The 24,697-nt window shown below is 38.5% G+C and overlaps 2 protein-coding genes across 2 annotated transcripts; both read right to left on the reverse strand.

The window, feature by feature from the left end:
- Positions 1-1,012: 1,012 nt before the first annotated feature.
- On the reverse strand, positions 1,013-7,842 carry vbp1 (von Hippel-Lindau binding protein 1). Its single transcript, XM_053629424.1, has 6 exons — positions 7,555-7,842; positions 6,205-6,329; positions 4,814-4,880; positions 4,576-4,674; positions 2,892-3,030; positions 1,013-1,703 (listed from the first exon to the last, which is right to left on the reverse strand). The coding sequence occupies exons 1-6, from the start codon at positions 7,633-7,635 to the stop codon at positions 1,627-1,629; spliced, it is 588 nt and encodes a 195-aa protein (XP_053485399.1). The 5' UTR covers positions 7,636-7,842; the 3' UTR covers positions 1,013-1,626.
- A 502-nt stretch (positions 7,843-8,344) lies between these two features.
- LOC128610238 (E3 ubiquitin-protein ligase TRIM39-like) lies at positions 8,345-23,011 on the reverse strand. The gene is made up of 8 exons (XM_053629425.1): positions 21,108-23,011; positions 20,295-20,381; positions 11,478-12,034; positions 11,128-11,223; positions 10,774-11,007; positions 10,515-10,677; positions 10,378-10,404; positions 8,345-9,311 (listed from the first exon to the last, which is right to left on the reverse strand). Exons 2-8 carry the CDS (start codon positions 20,356-20,358, stop codon positions 8,764-8,766), a joined length of 1,689 nt encoding a protein of 562 aa, XP_053485400.1. The 5' UTR covers positions 20,359-20,381; positions 21,108-23,011; the 3' UTR covers positions 8,345-8,763.
- Positions 23,012-24,697: the final 1,686 nt, after the last annotated feature.

Consider the following 24,697-nt stretch of genomic DNA (forward strand, 5'->3'; position numbering starts at 1 on the left):
TTCGGATGTAAAGTAGTACTTTGAAAGCAAGGAACGATGCTTGCTGATATTAGGATTATTGTCCATGTTGCACTCTAAAAAAACATGCTGCTTATATTATACAGGAGGACAAATATTAAATCATTAAAACAAGACACTCACCATTTCCAAACAGCCAATCATGTGGCAGCAGCACAATGCATAAAATCATGCAGTATCAGGTTTCACTACTGTCTGCCAAGCACAGAAATCAGAGGCTAGAGGGAGGACAGACTCATGAAACTGGACAGTAAAAGATTAGGCAACATCTTTCCAGTCCTCAGCTGGCCAGTTTTGGTGCATCTCTGCCCAGTGTAACCTCAGATTACTGTTCTTCACTGACATGGTGGAACTGGAAGTGATCTGCTGTTGTCCTCCATCCACCTCAAGGTTCAAAGTGTTGTTTGTTCTGAGATGCTTTTCTGCTCACCACAGTTATAAAGAGTGGATATTTGAGTTACTGTAGACTTCCGGTCAGTATTCCCACCTGCAGACCTGCTGCTCACATGGAAGTTTTTGGTTGTTCTCAACATTTTGTGTAAATTCTCCTGACTGTTGTGTGAGAAAATCAGTTATAAAAAATTCTTAAAATGGCCCATCTGCCACCAACAACCATGCCATGGTCAGAGTAACTGAGATCACATCCTCCCCTCCCTCTGATGTTGAACTGAAGCTGCATGTTTTTATGCATTGTTCTGCCACATAATTGCTTGAATAGATATTTGCATGAATGAGCAGGTGTACAGGCATCTTAAATAAAGTGGTCAGTGAGTGTAGTCATTTTCAGTAAGTGCTGTATCCTGGTAATGGTTATGGTGAATTCAGAGCCTATTCCAGGAACAACCCATTGCAGACCATGAGTATGTGCAGACACGCACACAAACCCATAGGGGCAATTTAGAGTTGTCAATCCATCTACTAACATGCTTTTGGACAGAGGGAGGAATCTAGAGACCCTGGGGTGGGAGGAAAAGGGGAAAAAAAACAAAACACAGACCATTGTATTCGCTTTATGTCTTTCCCTAAAGCTTCATTGTGAGGTGCTCATTCAGTTTTAATGGATACAATTTAACAAATAAATACAGTTGAAAACGAAGTAAAAAGGGAGAGGAAAACGCACAGGTTTCAGCAGAGGTAAGAACTGTGGAGTCAAGAGAAGAAGGAAAGAGACAGGAGCAAGTGGAAGGAGTCAGGACAGATGGGAAGGTTAACCAGTGAACACGTTTCCCCAGGAAGGGTTTATTAAACACACTTTTCCCCCTTTAGAGCAATCCACCCCTTTTATCCAGCATCTCCTCACTCAGACTTTTTCAAAAGCAGTATTTCCCCCCCCCATTAACAGAAAACAGCTGAACTCAGCATCATGAACACCAGACTTGTCAGTAAGCATAAAATAAATGAAAAAGAGGAAAAACCAGGTACAATAAAGCAAACAACTACTGATAATGGGGGAAAAAAAAGTAAAGACAACTGACATTATGACTTCTGTTTCATTTCCATTTCCTTTTTACTTGAAAAAATACTTTGAAAGTAACAAAAATCAATAGATAACAGTGTGAAGGGAAACTGACTGGGGTGTTTCACTGACAGGGAAGTGTTACATCTCTTCTAAGACCTCTCAGCTGATTTAAGAAGGTTGTCTTTGCTCCTCCTCTTGACATCCCAGTTGTACACACGTGCCATATCTGAAAAAATGTTAAGGCCTACATTTGTTCATAAAATGTTACACTGAGAATTGTAGATACTGAAAGACTGGGTGGTTTCCTTCCTCAAAATCCTAATTCACATGACTTTTAAAAAGTACTGGTAAAATAGACAGAGGTACAAAAAAAGGATAATCAAATTTAAGCTACTTTTTATTTATTTAAAAAAAATTAAAAATAAAGTTGAAAATTTTTCCTTACTGCATTTTGGACAAAAAACATTCAATGCCTCAAACCATGCATGCCAAAACTCTTCTTATATTCACATGCGAGAAACAATAAAATGTTTTCTCTACTAAAGGGAAAGTAGGTGCATAGCACACTTACCAAGTATGAGGAGAACAAAGTCACACAAAAGTAGCACCATTTTTGGTATTCTAATATTTTGTTTGTGAGCAAATAACTCTGGGTGTAAGCTGAATATGTTTGGGTGTAAGCTGAATATGTTTGGGTATAGACGTGTTTTTGCATGAGTGCAAGGAAACCTGCACAAGAGGAGAATAAAATGAAATAGCTTTCAACACAAACAATAACTGCATACACACAGTATTTCCTATCCAACTATTGAATGTTCAAATTCCAAAAAAGCTGATAATTCATAGTTTAGCCATTGCATCCCTCTCATAGCTCATGGAGAGTAGAGAAGATGTTCTGTTGAAAACGCAGAATGACATCATGAAAGGGTTCTCCTTTGTCTGCAAGTGTAATAGCTAACATTAATTGAAACCGACTAACCAGATTAGGTCAGCGCAGACAAGCTGACTCTGTAAAATGCAAACCGATGAAAGCCAGAGCGATCCCCAAGACTGACTGGGATCAGACATGAAGATCTCTATCAGTTACAGTCTCACTGATGCTATTAAACCTGACCGATCGGTACAAGATATACTGAAGCTATGCGAGTTCTTCAGAGGGTCTCGGCTGAATCCACGCTGCTGTTTTAGATTCAGAACCCACTCTAATACTCAGTGTGAAAATGCCAATGCTGAGCTCCTGCATGGTCTACATTCAAGTTCAGCTCTATTCAGTACTTGAAACAAAAAGAGTTTCATTAATGCAGAAGTATTAACGATAACTACATACAGCAACCAAAAATAAGAATGACATCACTGGAATCGTAAAAAGGCCAAAAAGTGCAACCTGCCAGGAAATGCAGCTCTGTAAGGATACTGACTTCAGTGGTTGTGAACTGGTCTCGGAGGAAGTCCAGGTCCTCCTCTAGAGACTCCAGGTTTCGAGAAGCCGTGCCGAGATTCTTCTCCAGCAGTGTCTGAGCTTCATCTATGTCATACTCCAACATTACATTGGCCTGTTTCAGGAAGAGACCACCAATGAAGAACCGTGATGACCAGCTACCATTATCACTTGTTTTAAATGCTATTAAGAGCTCAGAGAAGTACTGAAAAGCATGATGTTAAGTGATTAACTCACACTGGATGGCTGATTCTGATTATATGGTATATTATAAAGTCATATTTTCTCTTTAACATAGACATTTAGTTTGCACAAAACCAAAAATTTAGGGAAGGTTATAAATATATAAGATAAGAATTTAAATGTGTGAAATAGTGATTTCTGTGCCACGTGTTGCACGTCACCATCTTATCCCACTCAGCTAGTTCAGACCAGAAAACAGAGAATGAAGTTAGAGTTGAACATGGACCACCATATTCAACTCCAGCTTCATTGTCTGTTTTCTGGAACAGGAAACATTGAAGCTGGGAATGTAATTCGTAGCCTTTGTCTGGCTGTTAACTGAAGTGTGGCTTGACATGTTCCTTGTTGTGTTTTATTAGCATTTAACTGCACTTATAAACTAGTCTAAAATAGTCTAAAATGTCCTGCTGTTTTTGCTTTAACTACAGGAAAGATAACTAGTCCACTACTCGGGTAATGTCATGAAATCTGAAATTAAGAACTCAGAATTTAGATTTGTTGAAGCAATTTAACAGAAAAAAAATCAGGATGTCTAATTCTACACATTTAATGCTCTTTTTTAATTCAGTAATTTCATGTCTTCATTTTTCCAAGGTGAGACTAAAAAGTTGTTCATATAAAATAGCAGAAGAGTTTGCTATTTACATATTATTATGCTAAGAAGCAGAGCATCCATCTATCTACACACACATATACATATATATATACACATATACATACATACACACACATTATATATATATATATATATATATATATATATATATATATATATATATATACATACATACACTATATATATATATACATACATACACTATATATATATATATATATATATATATATATATATATATATATATATATATATATATATATATATATATATATATATATATATATATATACACACACACACACACGAACAGAGTACACACCTCACATTTTTGTAAATATTTGATTATATCTTTTCATGTGACAACACTGAAGAAATGACACTTTGCTACAATGTAAAGTAGTGAGTGTACAGCTTGTGTAACAGTGTAAATTTGCTGTCCCCTAAAAATAACTCAACACACAGTCATTAATGTCTAAACAGCTGGCAACAAAAGTGAGTACACCCCTAAGTGAAAATGTCCAAATTGGGCCCAATTAGCCATTTTCCTTCCCCGGTGTCATGTGACTTGTTAGTGTTACAATGTCTCAGGTGTGAATGGGGAGCAGGTGTGTTAAATTTGGTGTCCATTCTGTTCCTCTCTCTAAAATATCAAATTGTGAATGGTGTGAGAATTTATGACTTCATCAGAAAAAAAAATCTGACACTGTTTTGAATCTTCTGTTCAGAACAATATTATGATTGGTAACAAGATGGTGTTTAAGGTGGCATGATCCTGCAGAAGCGTGTCCGAGGACTTACCCCAAGCCACAAACACACTTTATCCGTGGGCGGGACAGAGGCCTTGCAGTACACATTATCAGCCAATAGGAAGTGTGTCTCCATTGGATCTGTAGTGTCCTGTATCGAGACATGGACATATTACAGAATATATTAATAAAAAAAAAGAGGTGGACAGCATATATTCAGGAAGCTATGACTAGAGATAAACATGGAGACAGAATGATGAATCAAGTCAACTAGGAGGTGTTGAATTTACCCTTTTCTCCTGCATGTGCCGTAAGATTTCTAACGTCTGCTTGATTTGTGGAATCTGGTTTTTCAACCTGAAGGAGTGAAAAAAACCCCCTAAAAACCTTAATATGCATCTTAACAAACTTGTAAAAAACAAAAACTCCAGCATTGTTTATAGCAGTGATCCTCACTCTCACACATGGTGGCACTGTTTCACATTTCAATACCAATCATGGAAGCATTACAGCTTCCACAGGTAAACAAAATGAAAATAAATAAATAAATAAAAAGGGAAAATGTTCCATGCGAAGGAAACCACATCCTAATAATAATTTAAATACCTTGTAAACAGACCAACCGTGATAATAAAAAGATCTTTATGAAGAAGGGATGCTCCAGACTGAAAAGCAAAACCTTCACTGCACTGCTTTTAAGTCATTGATAAACAGAGCAATTTCTCCTCATTAAAAGTAAGAAATTTCAAAACATAACCAGGTCCTGTGGTAAGCTGGAAACATTTTAGTCCTATTAACACTTTTATAATGTTGTAGTAATAATTATGGGTTGAACGCTTAGTGCAGAAGGAATGAAGAACCAAAGAACCAATAAGAACGTATAAATGATGTTTCTTCATATGAACTGCAATGTCTCCTGGAAATCAACTTCTCTGATTACAACCCCACCGCGAGTGCAGCTTAGTGCTGTGATTAGACAGTGGATGCATTTCAGTGTGTCATTACTGCAATGCAGTGATGGCAAAGAAATGCAATACGACAGAAAATTATGACGTGAAGTAAGTAATTAAAAAAGCAATACCATGCTTTCATTAAAGAGACCAAGCATTTAGAGCAATGCATTAAAGGTTTTGTTTTTGATTGTGGCACACTATCCTAATGTCACAAATGTAAAACAATACGGTCTGTGCATTGCACTTGATGGTTTTTCCCTGGTGTGTGGTCACTTTTATATCTGGAAAAAAAAAATCTTCATCTTACAAGGACAGACAGCCAATCTAGAGCAACTGACTACAGAAATGATGAACGGTCTGTAGTTTGACTTGATTTCCAGTTTCAGGTTTCAAGATTTGAAAACACATTTTTAACTCATGAAAGTAGCACCAGCTTATTCTATGGGATGGGATTTAAAATACAAAAAAAGCCTTAGCCTTAGTTTACCTAAACATTAACTAGATCAGAACTAGAAAATAGCCAAGAAATCTCATAGCTACAATACTGCAAAGGCTAGTTTTGTAAATACACTAACCAACACAATCCCCCAAGAACAGGCAGGCAAACTAGCCTAACCCTGGCACCAGTCTGCTGAGTTAAGGAAATTTAATGCAATTTTCATTTTTAACAAAGTGACCCTTCCACCATTGAGCAACACTTCACAAGACAGGATTACATTTCTCCAAACCTCATTTTTTTCTGAACCAGGTTGACTTCCATGTATTTATATTTCTGGTACTGTTCATCAAGCTTCCTCAGTACGACATCCGCCGTGTCATTGCCGGGCTTCTTCATAAATGAATCCACATCCTCCTAAGAAAGCAATACGAAGAGAACAACAGTCTTTCAGCAAACCGTCAGGATGTGGGCTTTGTCCCAAATAACAGAAATAATGTGACTAATGAGTACAGCACTTCTATATTGACATACAGTACAGTAGCATGCAGTTTGGGACGCAGCCCATTGCAACTTATGAATAAATAAATAAACAAAAACTAAAAAAAATAAATAAATAAAGTGTGTTCAAAGAAAAGATAAAAACACATTTTTGGTCATATTTATCACACCATCATTCCCTTCACGTCTCTAGTACAGCTCAAGTTGACCAGCTGTTCCTCAACGCTTCCTTCTGTACACTACACTGTGTGGCAGAGCTGATTCGGCGGTTAAAGCGCTGGACTACTGATCAGAAGGTTGTGAGATTGAATCCCGGTACTGTCAAGCTGCCACTGTTGGATCCTGATGCTCCAACGTTCAACCCAGCAGTCACTTTGGATCAAAAGCATCCATCAAATGAATAAATACAAGAAAGACACGCATCAAGCGTGTGTTGTTTTCTTGCTGTATTAACTCCTCTCTAACGGGGGTTTTTAGCTTGATAGTATTCTAAGACCCTGATCTATTTACACTAGCATGAGGAGATACTGTATTTTAATGGAGAATACAGAGCACTTTTCTCCACGTAATGCTGTGACTGTAAAATGCACATTATACACATTCACACTTATATTTCATTTCCACCACATCCTGCCTGTAGATTTTAGGAATTAGACTTTCACTTGGATTCAGTATTTCACTTTGTCACCTTTTATCAGTTCCATGCTCTCATCAAATCACACATTTCATCACTGATCAGCTCTGCAGAACAGTAACGGACTAAATAATGATGATGATAATAATAATAATAATAATAATAATAATAATAATAACAATAATAATAATCCAGAAAACAGTTGAACAGTCATAATGAATTATTTCACGGACAGATTTCAGAAGCGACCTCATATTGAAAATACCCGCAAGACCAAGTCTCTGGTTTATAATAAAGGCGTGAGTTAGCTGTAGCCTGTTAGCCAGCATGAGCCACAGCCTTAAAAGGCGACGGAGGAACTTCAGCTCCTAAACCTTGTTAGCATAGCGGGCTAAGCTAACGGCTAATCTCCACGGCCTCTACTCTAAAGATATTAACACGCTTACAGAAGAGCCCGTGTTTACTCCACACATAATAAAGACATTATTCTGACAAGTGATTACTCACTACAAACACTGCTTCAGGAATTCCTAAATGTTTTTTCTTATTCGCAGCTGCAGCACTGCTGTTCTCTATGGTGGCCGCCATTTTGGAAAGAACTACAGCGCTTCCTCTTTACGTAGATTTCGGAGTTTACCGTCTCTGGGGCGCGCGAGCCTTTTAGCGTGAACGCTCCACGCGACGTAAAATTGTGCTCTCTGGGTTTTACGGCGTTACCATGGAGACGAGTTTAATGGCTGAGGGATGAATTTTAAATAACACGTCTAAGTAACAATATAGACTCTAAATCTAAATAAATATATAAATTATGGAGTGACGTCAACTCCATGTTTCGATTGATTGGCTAGAGGAGGAGCTGTAGTGGACCAATGGTGACGCTAAATCCCGCCCTCATTTACGTGAAACTCGAACTGCAACATTTGGAAAAGTGGAGAATGTGGAAACAAGAGAGAAGGAAAAACAGCACAAGCGTTCAAAAAAAGAAAACATGAGCAGAAAATGTCAGAGAGCACAAAAACACAGTAATATAACCAAGGAAAACGATTTTGTGCGCGATTCAAAAAACTTTGAATTCATGTTTCAGTTTTGTGCGATATAATTCTGCATGTGTTTTTAAATGTTTGATTCACGCTTATTATTTTTCGATCCGTGACCGCAATACTTTTGAAGGGAAATTGATCCCATCAAAATAGGCCACGCCATTTCACCTTTGTACCAGCAGATGGCAGAAATTAGTGCAGAAAGAGGATTCATTCATTCATTAGTTTTTTTATGAAAAACAAAAAACAAAACAAAACACAATAACCCTGGCATGTTTATTTCTAAATAAAAGATGAATGTGTTTGTGTTTGTGTTTGATGAAGTTTGAAGGAGAAACACAGTGGTGTTCGGTTTTATCTACACAGACATCAGCAGCTGAACTTCATACATTTTATTCATCATATTAAATTCTGCAGTAAAACTCAGTGTGAACTGTAAATGATCTTTGTTAAGTTCCACAATCATAACGTGTAAAAGACATACTGAAGGATTAAAATTATTTGTTATCCAAAACAAACAACAAACAAACAAACAAACAAACAAAAAACCCAGTTATTAAAATAAACTGTAGAGCACTTTAAAAGGGAATATGCATTTCTAAAATTTACCAGAAAAGTAAAATATTTATTTTTATTCTCGCCATTAAATAGATGATTAAATCTGTGAGGTGAAAATTCATTCAGTGTTAAATACAGGAGAGATAATCAGTGGTGCTGAATTTTTACCTCCATCATTTGTACAAGGACAGAAGTAAGGATAGAGTTTCTCAGTGAAAGACTGAGCAGTGAAAGAGTAGATATGAGAGCTGGACTTCACATCATAAAAGGAGACCAGACCCTTCTCATAATCCACAAACACCCCCACCTTCTCCACCTTCTCTCTCAGTGTGAGGGGGACAGCGGGACCAGCACAAGCGCTGTACTCATTCTCATTCCTCAGCCCTACAGTCCAGAATCCATCCTGAAGTCTCGGTGTAATCTTTCCCTTCCTGTTAATGTTCTCTCTCACGACTCCGAGATCCCATGCAGTTTTCCCTCTGACCTGCACCTCATAATAAATTCTCCCGGAGGAGAAACTCTGCTTTCCCAGAACAGCGACACCTGTATTAAACCTCTGTGGTGTATCAGGGAGATCTTGTTGTTTGTCTCCATCTGTCACTTGTTTTCCATCAGCAGACAGGATGAGATATGGATGAGCTGCATCAGGATCCAGAGTCACATCCACTGAGAGAAACACACAGAGTGAGATGTGCGTTTGCAGGTAAAAATATTAAATCATCATCAGTGGATCAGATTCATAAGGATTTATAAGAGGATTTGTAGAAGATTAAATAATGAAACATTTTAAATGATCTCTTGTAAAAAGAGAAAACTTGTACAGTTGATGGTAGGAGCCTGTCAAAGATGAAAAATGTTTTCCTTCTGAAACTTTATTTCATATTTTAGAGTCACAGAACATGAGAGAAACACACACACAAACACAGGAGTTCGTCCGTCCATCCATTTCGACGAAGACCGAAGTTTCCATTTCCACCTTCATTATGGAGAACACAAACTGGGACTCGACTTGCGTGTGAATTGGATTATAGTGAGGAAGACTTGCGCAGCCTCGGCCTCACTTTCACTTCCCGGTGACCACCATGATCCAGTTGCAAGACTGAGTCAAGACGACTGAAGATGGCCACCAGGCACAGTGATTCATATACCCATTCATACACTACAGACACTTTGGAAATGCCAATCCGCCTACCATGCATGTCTTTGGACTGGAGGAGGAAACCGGAGCACCCGGAGGAAACTCCCGCAGCATGGGGAGAACATTCAAACTCCACACACACACACACACACACACACACACACACAAGAGAACACGTGACTCTAAAGTCAATGATTGAGACACTGAAATTTAAATATATATATATTGTCTAACTGCATGAGAATAAAACTCTGACTTTTGTTTGCACTGCACAAAAACATAAAAAAAAACTAAGTTTAATACTCATGCAGTGAAGAAAAGAATAACGTAAATCTCTGTCCAAACATACATGTTTCCTGCATGACTTTCTTAGTGAAATGTAAGAAGAAGATCAGTCTTTCTAAAGTAGAAAAGGGTTTAAGGGCTTTAGTGCATGGCAGTAATAGGGAGCTATAGTCAGGAGGATAATGAGAGACACTTTAAGACTTCCTTTTAGCTGGAGAGATCTACAGATGAAAATAAGTCTGATGATGCAGTGGTGTAATGCTGATATGTACATTTTAATATGAGAGGAAATCAGAAACCTCACTGTACCTGCATACTGCTGAATCCTCTTCAGTTCTGTTGAAACTAATCACAACAAAACATCACTTTCATTAGATTTAAGATCATTTTAATGCTACACATTTTAGACTTATGCCTAAAAATTGTTAAATATGAAAGTTTCTCACCTGTTTCTTTAAACTTGTCATTGAGTGTTTTAGTGAGTTTCTCATTCAGAGTCTTCTGAAGCTGAGACAGAGCTGTCCTCACAGTGTCCCCACTCAGATCAGTGTTAATACTGATCTCAGTCCAGTTCTTGGTGTGTGGAGGGCTGCACATGGAGGAGTAAATCTACAGTAGAGCAGGAGAGAGGAGAAATCCCTCAGCATGGAGAGTGTTGTTCTGTGATGTTCTGCATTGCCAGTGAGCAGAGAGAGGAACACTGACCTGTAGGAGGTGGAGATGCTCCTCAGTGTGTGAGAGCTGCTCCAGCTCAGTGTCTCTCCTCTTTAGCACAGTGATTTCCTGCTCCAGCTCTTTAATGAGTCCTTCAGCCTGCCTCTCTGCTGCTTTCTGCTTCTCCTCCATCACCTCCAGCAGCTCAGCCTGACTTCTCTCAATGGAGCGAATCAGAGCAGTGAAGACTTCAACACTGTCTGCTTTCTCTTTCTCTGTGCTTCTCTAAAGGAGGAACACATTTTCACTTCCATCAGATAAAACTGAATAGTGAAACAGTGTTTAATGCAGTTTGTTCATTTCTACAAATTAGAGCAAACAATATGCAAAATATTTCCCACACACTTTGCTGAGCTCTACTGAGTGTTTGATCTTTCGGATCTTCTTCAGTCGGTCCTGAATCATCTGCTGCACATCTGTCTGTGTTTTCCCCAGCTGTGTCTGAGGACAGAGTAGAAGAAACATAATTGACTTCATGCTTATTAAATTTGTCCCTCTGTTTTGTTAAGTGACTTTTCATAATTTTCCCTATGCGTGGTGTAACAAATAATTTTCAGTAATAAATTATTATTATTGTCAACAAATTATTTTCTTGGAGCTGTTCTATCTGAGGTCAAAATCCTTCTACCACTTTATAAATTTAATTGCAATATCCATAAGAATTACGAAATCTGATATTAATCAGTGTTTCTCACCTTCCTCTCTCTGCTCTCCTCCTCTATAGGAACAGTGTTGTGATTCTTGTGGTCTGTCTCAGTGCAGAACTTACACACACACGTCTGATCATCTCTACAGAACAGCTCCAGAGCTCTCTCATGTTTCTGGCATATGTAGTCCTCCAGGGTCTCCACAGGGTTTATTAGTTTATGTTTCATAAGTCTTGGAACATGATTATGAGGTTCTAGATGAGTTTCACACAAACTCAGAACACAATCCAGACAGGATTTCAGGGCCTTCAGATTCTCTCCAGTGCAGGCATCACAAAGAACCTCAGGTTTGTCAGGACCACTTTTCTTCTTGAAGTTATCTGCAATCTCTCTCAGTGTTGTATTTATCTTCAGTTCAGGTCTCTTGGTGAATTTCTCTTTACATAATGGACAGTGACAGTGTTGACTCTTCTCCCAGCACTGTGTAAGGCAGCTCTTGCAGAAGTTGTGTCCACATGGAGTGGTGACTGGATCAGTGAACACATCCAGACAGATCGAACACTGCAGCTGATCTTCAGACAGGAGACTTCTGGAGTCACGAGAAACTAGGTTTGATAGAACAAAAAAGTTACACATTGTTTATAAATAGTGTAGAAATACTGTAATTAGTTTCAACCTTGTCTCTATACAGTAAACTGGTGTGAAGTCGTTTTCATCCCAGAGCTGAATATTTTTATATAAAACTGTACATGCTTGAGTGTTTTATTTCTCTTATACAGTATCACTGCAACACTCCAACTATAACATATTTTTAACAAAGTCACACTTTTATCAGTCTGTTGTTACTTTAAATGTTGTGGAACATATGCAAAACAATTCAAAACCTTTATGTTCATTTCCAGAATGACAGTTTTGAATGTACTCTCAAATGTTTTGACCTTACTGTATAATTTACTTTTTTTTTTTTAATAACACTTTGTTCTATGTTACTGTGGAACTGATTTTGTTTTATATTGATTGTATTTTATTTTTTCACATTTCATTAAGGACTTTTATTTTGGTGTTGTCTCCTCATACACAGGATATTGGGTAATTAATATGGGGAGAGTTGTATTGTGGAGAACAAGAGTGTGGGGACGGAGTGGAGTTGATCCTTTCCCTAGTTTTTCACTCTGAGCACAATAAAAAAGTTCAATGTCCTCGATATTTCAAGTCCATCATCATTATTGAAATTGAAGAGTTATAATAGAACTCTTGAATGCTCAGTCACCTAAACCCACTGTACTGTTCTAACTAAATCAGGGGTCTCAAACTCCCGGCCTGCGGGCCACTTCAGGCCCACCTTCCCCCTCAGTCCGGCCCACGACAGGATGTAAAAAAAAAATATCTAATCTGGCCTGCCAAATCTAATGATATTTTATAGCAGTTTCATGCCAATTCAACCTACCCTTTTGAAATAATTAAAATAAAAACACAATTCTGTTTTTTAAAAATGCATTTCATTTGTTATGGCAAAGGTCAAAGTTGGCCAAAATGCGCGCAAGGTGCTGAAGAACAAAGATGTCGCTGTCAAAATCAAAAACGTAAGGTGGATGATGAACACAGACTGTTTCAAGAAAGATGGACTACCCAGTATTTTTGTGGAGTTTAATAGAAATGCTACCTGCCGGATATTTTATGTCCAGAAAAAAAGAGCTTGTTCAACAATATAGCGCTATCGGCTAACACGGTGGTGGAGCGGACCAGCGAGTTATCAAGTGACATTTATGATCAGTCACGTGATAAAGTTAAAGCTTTCACTGCATACTCTGTGGCACTGGATGAAAGCACAGATAAAACTGACAATGCTCAGCTCGCAGTTTCATAAGGGGTATTAATGAGAAGTTCGAAGTGACAGAAGAGTTGCTAAGTTTGTGTCCAATGCACGGCCGCACCACATCCAAAGATATTTTGCAGGAGCTGTGTGACGCGTTTGAGCGTGCTCGTTTACCATGGAGCCGACTGGTAGGCATTACAACTGACGGAGCCCCATCTATGACAGGCAGAAAAAACAGACTGGTTGCGCTGGTACAAAGAAAATTAGAAGAGGAAAAAGCAGGTCCAGGTTCTGCACTGCATTATACACCAACAGGCACTGTGCAGCAAGTGCCTGAAATATGAACATGTCATGTCTGTTGTCCTGAAATGTATTAATTATATCAGATCCAGGGGTTTGCAGTACCGCCAGTTCAGGGCCTTTCTGCAAGAAATTGAGTCAGCATATGATGCATACTGAGGTGCGCTGGCTCAGCAGGGGAAATGTCCTGAAGAGATTCTTTGAGTTAAGAACTGATGTGCAGAGATTCATGGAAGATGGCAGAATGGATGTTCATGAATTTGATGATCCAAAATGGGTGATGGATCTTGCCTTCCTAGTGGACATAATACATGAGCTAAACATCCTTAACCTGAAGCTCCAGGGCCCTGATCAGCTCATCACAGCAGCTTATGAAAATGCGGAAGCCTTCTCCATGAACTGAGATTGTGGAAATGTCAGCTTTCTGCAAAAAACCTTAACCATTTCCCATCATGAAGATTTCTTGTGGAGGAGTGCACATCATTCAGTGGTGATAAATATACATCTGCTATTGACAACCTACTGCAGGAATTTGATGAGCGCTTTGCCGATTTCAAGGCACACCGTGACACTTTCCAGCTGTCTGCAGACCCCTTCTCAGTTGATGTGGAGAGTGTCCCAAGTGTGTTGCAAATGGAACTTATTGACTTGCAGTGTAACAGTGAACTAAAAACTAAATTCAGTAGTTTAATTAAAACACTTTAATGCGCTTGCCGCCCACCTATGAGATGACAGTACCAAAAATGGCCACAGGGCAATTTGAGTTTGAGACCCCTGCTCTGAATGATTGCTTTCCCAAGTGTGACTGTAGATGAACAGCCAGTCAAACTCTGTTCAAGAGCCAGGATATGAGCGTCTTGCTCCTTTAATGATTTAAAGTGCAGTTTACATGGGCAGAAACACCTGCTATTGAACCGAGTAAAAAGCCATTCCTTTCGTTAGAGTTTAGAAGGAGGATTGACTCAGATGCGACATAAACATATTTCGAGTTTTCACCGTGCCATGTGCTCACTGCTCCCTGTTACCCAACGCAGTGCTTTCGAAAAAACGTCACAATAAAGGTCCTCATATATATATATATATATATATATATATATATATATATATATATATATATATAGTTTGTTTGTTTGCTTTTGTTTTTACAGAATGATGGCAGATAAAACAGAACTTGTACAGAATATTAAACAAATACAAAAATATAATATTTATAAATGCAAATGTCCATAATAAACTATACAGAGGCAGAACACCCACGCCTTAAATTATATTATACATGTTGTGGCGCCAGGCCGGTAGCCGGCGCACAGGAAACAAAGATCGCTCCTCGCGCGACTGCCGCAGTTGCGCAGAAGAGACAGTTCCGCTTCAGCGCCACCAAATGTTTTGGACATCCAGAGAGCACGTGGCGGCGGGGCGGGACCGCCGACGCACCCACGGCTCGTGAATGGTGCGCCGTACGGAAGAATTCCACCATGACTCCGACGCGAGTGACGGCTCCGCCCCGCCCCCTTGGCTGTAACCGCCAACGGCCGAGACCCTTCACCGCCCGATCTCCCTTCAACCCACACACACACACCCACATGCGCACCCCCGCTCACCGATTGCCTTCAATAAATCTCCCATAACCTTGAAACAGCCTCCTGTGTGTCTGTGCTCCGCCCACCGCTGGCTAAAATCCCTACAATGTTTAACTTTAAAGTATAGTTAGATTCCATTAAATAAAATCTATAACACTAATTAAATTAAAGCCTAATCACAACAATGTTAGCATGATTATTTGAGCTGATCAAATAATGTCAAGGATATTCTTTTTTTCTGACCTTTGTCTATTTGATGGGTTTGATCTCCTCTTGCTCTAAATTGGCTTAATATGCAATTTATGATTCTGTACTTACATGTTATATTGTATACTGCACTGTATTATTTAAATATTGCAAATTGTGTTTAGTGTACATTGTATTGTACATTTTTTCAGTAAATATATTTCCAATGAGGCTATTCACATAAAATTTTCACCAGACATCAGTATTAACTCAAGAAATCTGGAAGTATAAAGAATTCACAACATTAACGTCCATAAATAAAGTTATGTGTAATAAAGAGGAATGACACAGGAAAAAAGTATTGAACACACTAGCTGAAATTTATTTAATACTTAGTGGAGAAGCCTTTGTTTGTAATGACAGCTTCAAGACGCTTCCTGTATGAAGAAATTAATGGGCCGCAGTATTCAGGTGTGATTTTGGCCCATTCTTCTAAACATATTGTCTTTAAATCTTGTTCAATTGGATTCAGGTCAGGTGACTGACTGGGCCATTCTAACACCTTGATTTTTTTTCTCTGAAACCAATTGAGAGTTTCCTTTGCTGTATGCTTTGGATCGTTGTCCTGCTGGAAGCTGCACCCACGTCTCATCTTCATCATTCTGGTGGATGGCAGCAGATTCTTCTCAAGTATCTCCCGGTAAGGGGCTCCATTCATCGTGCCTTCAATTATATGAAGTCTGCAAGTACCATGTGATGAAAAACAGCCCCACACCATGATGTTTCCACCTCCAAACTTCACTTCTGGTATAGTGTTTTTAGGGTGATGTGCAGTGTCATTTCTTCTCCAAACATGGTATGACAGCCAAAACGTTCAATTTTGCTCTCTTCTGAGCAGACTACACTCTCCCAGTATTTCATAGGCTTGTCCAAATGAGTTGTAGCAAACTTTAAACGAGCTTTGACGTGCCTTTTCTTTAGTAATGGAGTCTTGCGGGGTGAGCGCGAGCAGTGGAGTGCATGGAATATTGTTTTCTCTGTGACGATGGTACCTGCTGCCTCCAAGTGTTTCTGGAGCTCTTTCTGAATGGTCCTTGGCTCTTGGGCTACTCTTCTGACTATTCTTCTGACTCCCTGGTCAGAAATCTTGCGAGGAGCTCCTATGCGTGGCCGGCTGATGACGGAGTGATGTTGCTTCCACTTGTGGATAATGGTCCCAATTGTACTAACTGGAGGATTCAGAAATTTTGAAATACGTCTTTATCTGATTCCATCAATATGTTTCACAACAATAAGGTTGCAAAGGTCTTGGGAGAGCTCTTTGCTTTTACCCATCATGAGATGTTTCTTGTGTGAAACCTTGGTAATGAAAAGCCTTTTTATAGACCATCAATTTACTAACCCAGCTGATATTAATTTGCACAGATAGGGGGTATAATTACTTACGGATATCAGCTGGTTCCTTGCCTTACCTTGCCTTGGAGAACAGCTTTTTCTCAGCGTGTTCAATACTTTTTTTCCTGTCATTCCACTTTATTACACATAACTTTATTTATGGACTTTAATGTTGTGAATTCTTTATATTTCCAGATTTCTTGAGTTAATACTAATCTCTGGTGAAAATTTGATGTGAATAACCTCACACGAATTATATTTACTGAAAAAATGTTGACACATTCAATACTTATTTCCCCCACTGTAGATTCTTGGAAAAAACTTCCAAGGATAAACATCAGGGTGAGTAACTGATAGAATTTCTATTTGATGTTAATTATAACAGCTTCATACAGGCTAGCTTCAGGATCATAGAACTCTCCCTGACGCATGTAACAACTCACAACTGTAAAGTGCCGTGTTTCGGAATAACCTGTGAACGTCTTAACGGGACACACACATGCACTTGGCACAGTCTGAGGGCATTCATTATAGCGTGCTTCTTAATAGATTCTGCAAAGAGGCCATTTAAATACCAAAATCATACAGGAAATTATGGGGTTCTGCTGGGCCACCTGTCTGACCAGGGCCCTTAGAATCGTCCTAATCTCCCCCCTGCATTACGGCACACCTGTGTCACTGTAAGAAGACTTTATATCAGTACAATAACATGTTATATCTTCAATAACATAAATAGCCATAAAATAGTGTAAACAAAGTTTTTTTTAGTGTAAAGCTGTTTACACTACAGCTTGTGCGGGACTGCGGGTCGGCTAATATTACCATCAAATCTTGCCAATTATTCATCAGTGGAAATAGTCAGCCTTTAAAAAGACACATGTAGTATAGCAAATTATTCGTCATTGTGCAATACGAACACCAAAAGTACTTACACTGCTCGAATTTACATTTTATTAAAAGTACAGGGGACAGGTCCCTTTATTCTACGCCCATGGAGCTGATCACAATTAATAATTACATTCCACAATCATAGGTTTTAATTTAGCTACATACATTCAGTTATGCATAAATTACTGGCAAATATAAGATTTAATCACAAAAAAAATTGGGAAAAGAATCGATAAAATTTTTGTGAAAAGAACTGATAAACTATTTGTAACTTTGATTTGTGGAATTAAACAGTAATATTTAGTGGAGCTGTAGCTTAGCCATAGTACATTATTCAATTACAGATTTTGCTAAAGAATAGTGTATATTATTAGGTAACTTCTGTGTATATGTCATTAACAGGTTCTATATATAATTGTTATTATTTGTATCTTTTCTTTTCTTTTCAGTTTGTAAAGAAATTTAGTTGAGTTACATACAGTGAGGGAAAAAAGTATTTGATCCCCTGCTGATTTTGTATGTTTGCCCACTGACAAAGAAATGATCAGTCTATAATTTTAATGGTAGATTTAATTTGAACAGTGAGAGACAGAATAATAACAAGAAAATCCAGAAAAACGCATGTCAAAAATGTTATAAATTGATTTGCATTTTAATGAGGGAAATAGAGAACAAATAAAGAGAAGTATTTGACCCCCTCTCAATCAGAAAGATTTCTGTCTCCCAGGTGTCTTTTATACAGGTAACAAGCTCAGATTAGGAGCCCACTCTTAAAGGGAGTGCTCCTAATCTCAGCTTGTTACCTGTATAAAAGACACCTGTCCACAGAAGCAATCAATCAATCAGATTCCAAACTCTCCACCATGGCCAAGACCAAAGAGCTCTCCAAGGATGTCAGGGACAAGATTGTAGACCTACACAAGTCTGGAATGGGCTACAAGACCATTGCCAAGCAGCTTGGTGAGAAAGTGACAACAGTTGGTGCGATTATTCGCAAATGGAAGAAACACAAAAGAACTGTCAATCTCCCTCGGCCTGGGGCTCCATGCAAGATCTCACCTCGTGGAGTTGCAATGATCATGAGAACAGTGAGGAATCAGCCCAGAACTACACGGGAGGATCTTGTCAAAGATCTCAAGGCAGCTGGGACCATAGTCACCAAGAAAACAATTGGTAACACACTACGCCGTGAAGGACTGAAATCCTGCAGCGCCCGCAAGGTCCCCCTGCTCAAGAAAGCACATATACATGCCCGTCTGAAGTTTGCCAATGAACATCTGAATGATTCAGAGGACAACTGGGTGAAAGTGTTGTGGTCAGATGAGACCAAAATGGAGCTCTTTGGCATCAACTCAACTTGCCGTGTTTGGAGGAGGAGGAATGCTGCCTGTGACCCCAAGAACACCATCCCCACCGTCAAACATGGAGGTGGAAACATTATGCTTTGGGGGTGTTTTTCTGCTAAGGGGACAGGACAACTTCACCGCATCAAAGGGACGATGGACGGGGCCATGTACCGTCAAATCTTGGGTGAGAACCTCCTTCCCTCAGCCAGGGCATTGAAAATGGGTCATGGATGGGTATTCCAACATGACAATGACCCAAAACACATGGCCAAGACGACAAAGGAGTTGCTCAAGAAGAAGCACATTAAGGTCCTGGAGTGGCCTAGCCAGTCTCCAGACCTTAATCCCATAAAAAATCTGTGGAGGGAGCTGAAGGTTCGAGTTGCCAAACGTCAGCCTCGAAACCTTAATGACTTGGAGAAGATCTGCAAAGAGGAGTGGGACAAAATCCCTCCTGAGATGTGTGCAAACCTGGTGGCCAACTACAAGAAACGTCTGACCTCTGTGATTGCCAACAAGGGTTTTGCCACCAAGTACTAAGTCATGTTTTGCAGAGGGGTCAAATACATATTTCCCCTCATTAAAATGCAAATCAATTTATAACATTTTTGACATGCGTTTTTCTGGATTTTCTTGTTATTATTCTGTCTCTCACTGTTCAAATAAATCTACCATTAAAATTATAGACTGATCATTTCTTTGTCAGTGGGCAAACGTACGAAATCAGCAGGGGATCAAATACTTTTTTCCCTCACTGTATGGAGGGTTTGTTCAGACTTTATTAATTATGGATGAACGTGACAGATTTCAGCGAGTATTTCATGATGCTCATTATTATGATTTATTTAATGTCACTGTGTATGGCTGCAGAGAATCACTGAAATAAGTAAATATTTAAGTATTTAAATAGCAAACAAAACATTTTGAGTCACATTTAATTATTTTTGCCCCAATTCCACTTGTATTTTTCATTTATTGTCACATATCCAATTACTGAATTATTTAATTATATCAATAAATATTTAAAGAATAAAGTCTGAAAATTCCTCCATAGTTACACGATCTGTGTCAATAGATTGCTTTCTAAGATGTTTGTGTTTTAGTGCACAAGTGTTATTCTTATATGAAAAGAGACACATAAAGTCAACTGAAAAGACAAACCATTCACTGAGATCATTTGCATAATTTCAGACAAAATTCTATAATAGTGACAGTCCTTCAATAAATGATGTAGCACATCCACCATGCAGCACAAGCGCTTGTGAATTAGATGTTACTACAGAAACAGTAACTTACATCTATGTAATAATTTAATAAATTCAAATACAAATCATATATACGCTGTATAACTTACATAAAGGTGATTTATCCATGCTCTTCCTTCCTCTGCCTTTTGTTGGTGATGAAGATTCAGCCATTTACTTCTTCCTGTGTTTTGAATCTTTTCAGTAAGAAATCACATCATTCAGTTCACACATGTAACAGTATGAGGTGATACTGATTAGTCTGTTTGACTCAGCATGCCTGTCTGCAGTGTTAAACATGAGCAGTGACACTGGAAGCATTTAGACTGTGATCTAAAACACACGTAAACATTCTTCATCTTCATTAGATTGTAATAAACACAGAATTTCACTGATCATTCTCACAGCTCTCAGCTCACTAACTGTATCATTCACAGTTTCTCTCTTCCTGATATGTTTGTAGAAGTGTTTATGTTTCACTCAGTGCTCACCTCTGTACTTCTAACACACACACACACGCACACACACACACACACACACACACACACACACAAACACACAGGTAATTAAGTTCAGCTCACACATTTGGACAAATGTAGTCATTAAGCATAAAGTATAATTGTATTTTAACTTGTATTTAAGTGTTCATGCTGGAATCAGTTCAACACTCCAATTTTGAGCAGTTAATAAAATAAAGGAACCTTTGACTCTGTTTTTCAGCTTTGCTGTCTGGGTTGATCACTGATCATTAAATACACAGTATAAAAAACACAGTTATAATCAGTTTGTATTTCAGAGTCAGTATTTCAGCAGTGTGTTAGAGACCCTGTCTCTGTCTGATATTGTTAACGTGTGCAGTTTATCCTGATAAATCACACACTGACAAAACCTCTGAACTATAAAACATTCACTGAAGTACATACCTTTATTTTACTTGCCTCTTTTCAGGGACTGAGAATTGTCTGCATTTATATTCCAGAGTCAGTGAATATCCTGCAGTTAATTTCAGAAATTAATGTGAAAATAAGGGTTTCTTCTCGATGTGAGCTAACTGCTTTTCTCTTTCACTTTAGTCATTTCCTTGTTCACTTTGTACTGGTTGATAAAGTGACAGTTCCACATATGATCACAATGCAGTTTGTCTGCACCGCCCTAGCTTCACCTCTGCTCATGTGTATTTATAGTCATTCAAACTGCACATGAAATGTTGTGCCTAGATGTGAATATGCTATATGCCTTGGGTTTATAAGTAGCACATATTTTAGCTAGGTCACATGACTTAAGACTTTAGAAGACATAATATTTAAATAAAAGTATATTTACATCATTGTGAACTACATTTCTTGCAAAATAATCAGTATTTATACATTAATACCAAAAGCATGAGCTTATGAAAAAGATATTAAATGTCTGTCTCATGAATATTCTGGTATAAAGTGGAGTCCATTGTTGTCTTAATGACTGCAAGTTTCCCAGGTCCTGTGGCTGAAAAACAAACCCAAATCATCACCCCTTCAGCAACCGTGCTTGACAGTTGGTTTGAGGTGTTTGTGGTGATATGCTTTGTTTGGTTTTCACCAAACATGGAGCTGTACATGATGACCAAACATCTCCACCATGGTCTCATCAGTCCAAAGGATTTTGTGGTTAATTCAGATGCAATTTTGAAAACCTAAATCATGCTTCATTTAATTTTTAGAGAGAAGGGGCATTTTTCTAGACATCCTTCCCTGAAAGACATATGAGTTAATTTTTCTGCTTGTGATGTCATGAACATAAACATTTACTGTGTTTACGGCCTGTAGGTCACATCCCAGAGGAAAGAAAAATAAAAATGAGATCTCTTTAACAGATCGGGGTGATGTGGTCGTATCTTCTGGTTCTAGTTAGGACTCTAGCAGCTGCATTCTGGACTAACTGGAGTTTGTTTATGCACCTACTGGAACATCCAGACAGTAAGGCATTACAGTAATCTAGTCTAGAGGTGACGAAAGCATGAACTAATATTTCTGCATCATGTAGTGACAATATATTTCTTATTTTAGCAATATTTCTGAGATGAAAGAAGCCTATCCTAGTAATATTATCTACATGAGCATCAAATGATAGACTGGAGTCAATAATTACACCAAGGTCTTTTACTGCTGCACATGACGAAATAGAAAGTCCATCCAGAGTTACTATGAGATCAGAAAGCTTACTTCTAGCTACACATGGTCCTAATAGAAGTACTTCTGTCTTATCAGAATTAATTAAGAGGAAGTTAATAAGCATCCAGTGTCTAATGTCCTTTACACATTCCTCAACTTTATTAAGCTGCTGTCTGTCCTCTGGCTTCGCTGAAATATACAGCTGTGTATCATCAGCATAACAGTGGAAGTTAATTCCATGTTTACGAATAATTTGACCTAGAGGTAGCATATATAAAGTAAAAAGCAGTGGGCCTAAAACAGAACCTTGTGGAACACCAAATTATCCTCGGTATGCGTGGAGAAATCGCCATTTACATCTACAAACTGATAACGATCGGTCAGATAAGACCTGAGCGAGGAGAGGGCTGTTCCCTTAATGCCAACAACATTTTCTAGTCTATCAAGGAGAATAGTGTGATCAATAGTATCAAAAGCTGCACTAAGGTCAAGTAACACAAGCAACGAGACACAACCCTGAGGCCAGTAGTAGGTCATTTACTACTTTAACTAGCGCTGTCTCTGTGCTATGATGAGGTGTAAATCCTGACTGATGCATTTCATGATTGTTATTCCTATGCAAGTACGAACATAGCTGCTGTGCTACAACCTTTTCTAATATCTTGGAGAAAAAGGGGAGATTTGATATAGGTCTAAAACATTCTAAACATTGTTCTGATATTGCTATATTATTGTCTATAGGGTTAGTTATAAAACGGTCTGGTTTTAATTTAATAGCCTGAATTTCACATCTAATATCTTCAACTTTACCAATGAAAAATTCATGAAATCTTCGCTGCTATGTAATGATTGAGTGCTTCTCTCTGTAGTGTTTTTATTCCTAGTTAATTTTGCTACCGTGTTGAATAGAAATCTCGAATTGTTTTTGTTATCTCCTATTAAGGTGGAGAGATAGACTTTTCTAGCAGTACTAAGAGATTTTCTATAGTTCAGGAGGCTCTCCTTCCATGCTGTTTGAAATACTACCAACTTGGTTTGACGCCATTTACATTCTAATTGTCGAGTGGTCTTTTTCAAGGTATACGTTTTATCGTTATACCAGGGCGCTAGGTTTTTCTCTCGATTATTTTTCTTTTGAGTGGAGCCACTCTATCTAGCGTGTAGCAGAGTGTTGACTCTAAGCATTCTGTTGCTTGATCGAGTTCTGTCAGATCAGACGGTGATCCAAATCTAACTGATGTCTCTGGGAGGTTATTTATGAAGCTCGGTGCAGTAGCTGATGTGAAAGTACGTTTTCTGCAGTAGCGAGGCGAGGTGGAAATATTATGATCAGTACGTATTATGAACGAGATAAGATAATGGTCTGAGACAACTTCAGACTGTCAAAAAAATTACAATATTTTCTATATAATGAGTCTTTATTGATCACATATACATATGTACAATGAAATTCTTTTCTTCGCATACCCCAGCATGTCAGAAAGCTGGGGTCAGAGTGCAGGTTCAGCCATGATACAGCATCCCTGGAGCAGAGAGGGTTAAGGGCCTTGCTCAATGGCCCAACAGTGGCAGCTTGCAGTGCTGGGGCTTGAATTCCCGTCCTTCCGATCAGTAACCCAGAGCCTTAACCGCCAAGTCACCACTGCCCCTACGTTTAATCCGTATGTTAGTATGAGGTCAAGAGTGTGACCACCATTATGAGTAGGTCCGATTACGTTCTGATTAACCCCTACTGAATCTAAGATGGACACATCAGCTGTTCTCAGTGGGTCTTCCAGGTTATCAAAATGAATATTAAAATCACCGCCGATTAATGCTTTATCTACAGACACAACCAGGTCTGAGATAAAGTCTGCAAATTCACTAAGAAAATCAGTATATGGCCCTGGGGGTCTGTAAATAATAATCAGAGGAATTGACTCATTTTTTGTAGCTACATAAGTTATACTGTTATAAAGAATTTCAAAAGATTTAAATTTATAACTAAGTTTTTGTGTGACGCCTAGATTTTGACTAAGTGCGACACCTCCTCCTCTACCAGTTGAACGAGGCAGATGTACATACCTGTATCCAGGATGACTGGCTTCATTTAATGCTATGTGCTCGTTTGGTTTAATCCAAGTTTCCGTTAAACACATTACATTACATTCCTGATCAGTAATGAGTTCGTTAACAATAAGAGCCTTGACTGTCTTTATCTATTTCGATGTGCTAACGATTGTGAACAAAAACTAAACAAACAGATAAAAACAAAATCACAACGCAAGTAGTTTATTTATTTATTTCCCACAAGAATAATGTTTAGAATTAAACATATTTGTTTATGCACAACAAACCCCAGGTATTAAAATAAACCGTAAAGC

This window comes from Ictalurus furcatus, chromosome 7 (assembly GCF_023375685.1).
Source record: "Ictalurus furcatus strain D&B chromosome 7, Billie_1.0, whole genome shotgun sequence".
Lineage (NCBI taxonomy): Eukaryota > Metazoa > Chordata > Actinopteri > Siluriformes > Ictaluridae > Ictalurus > Ictalurus furcatus.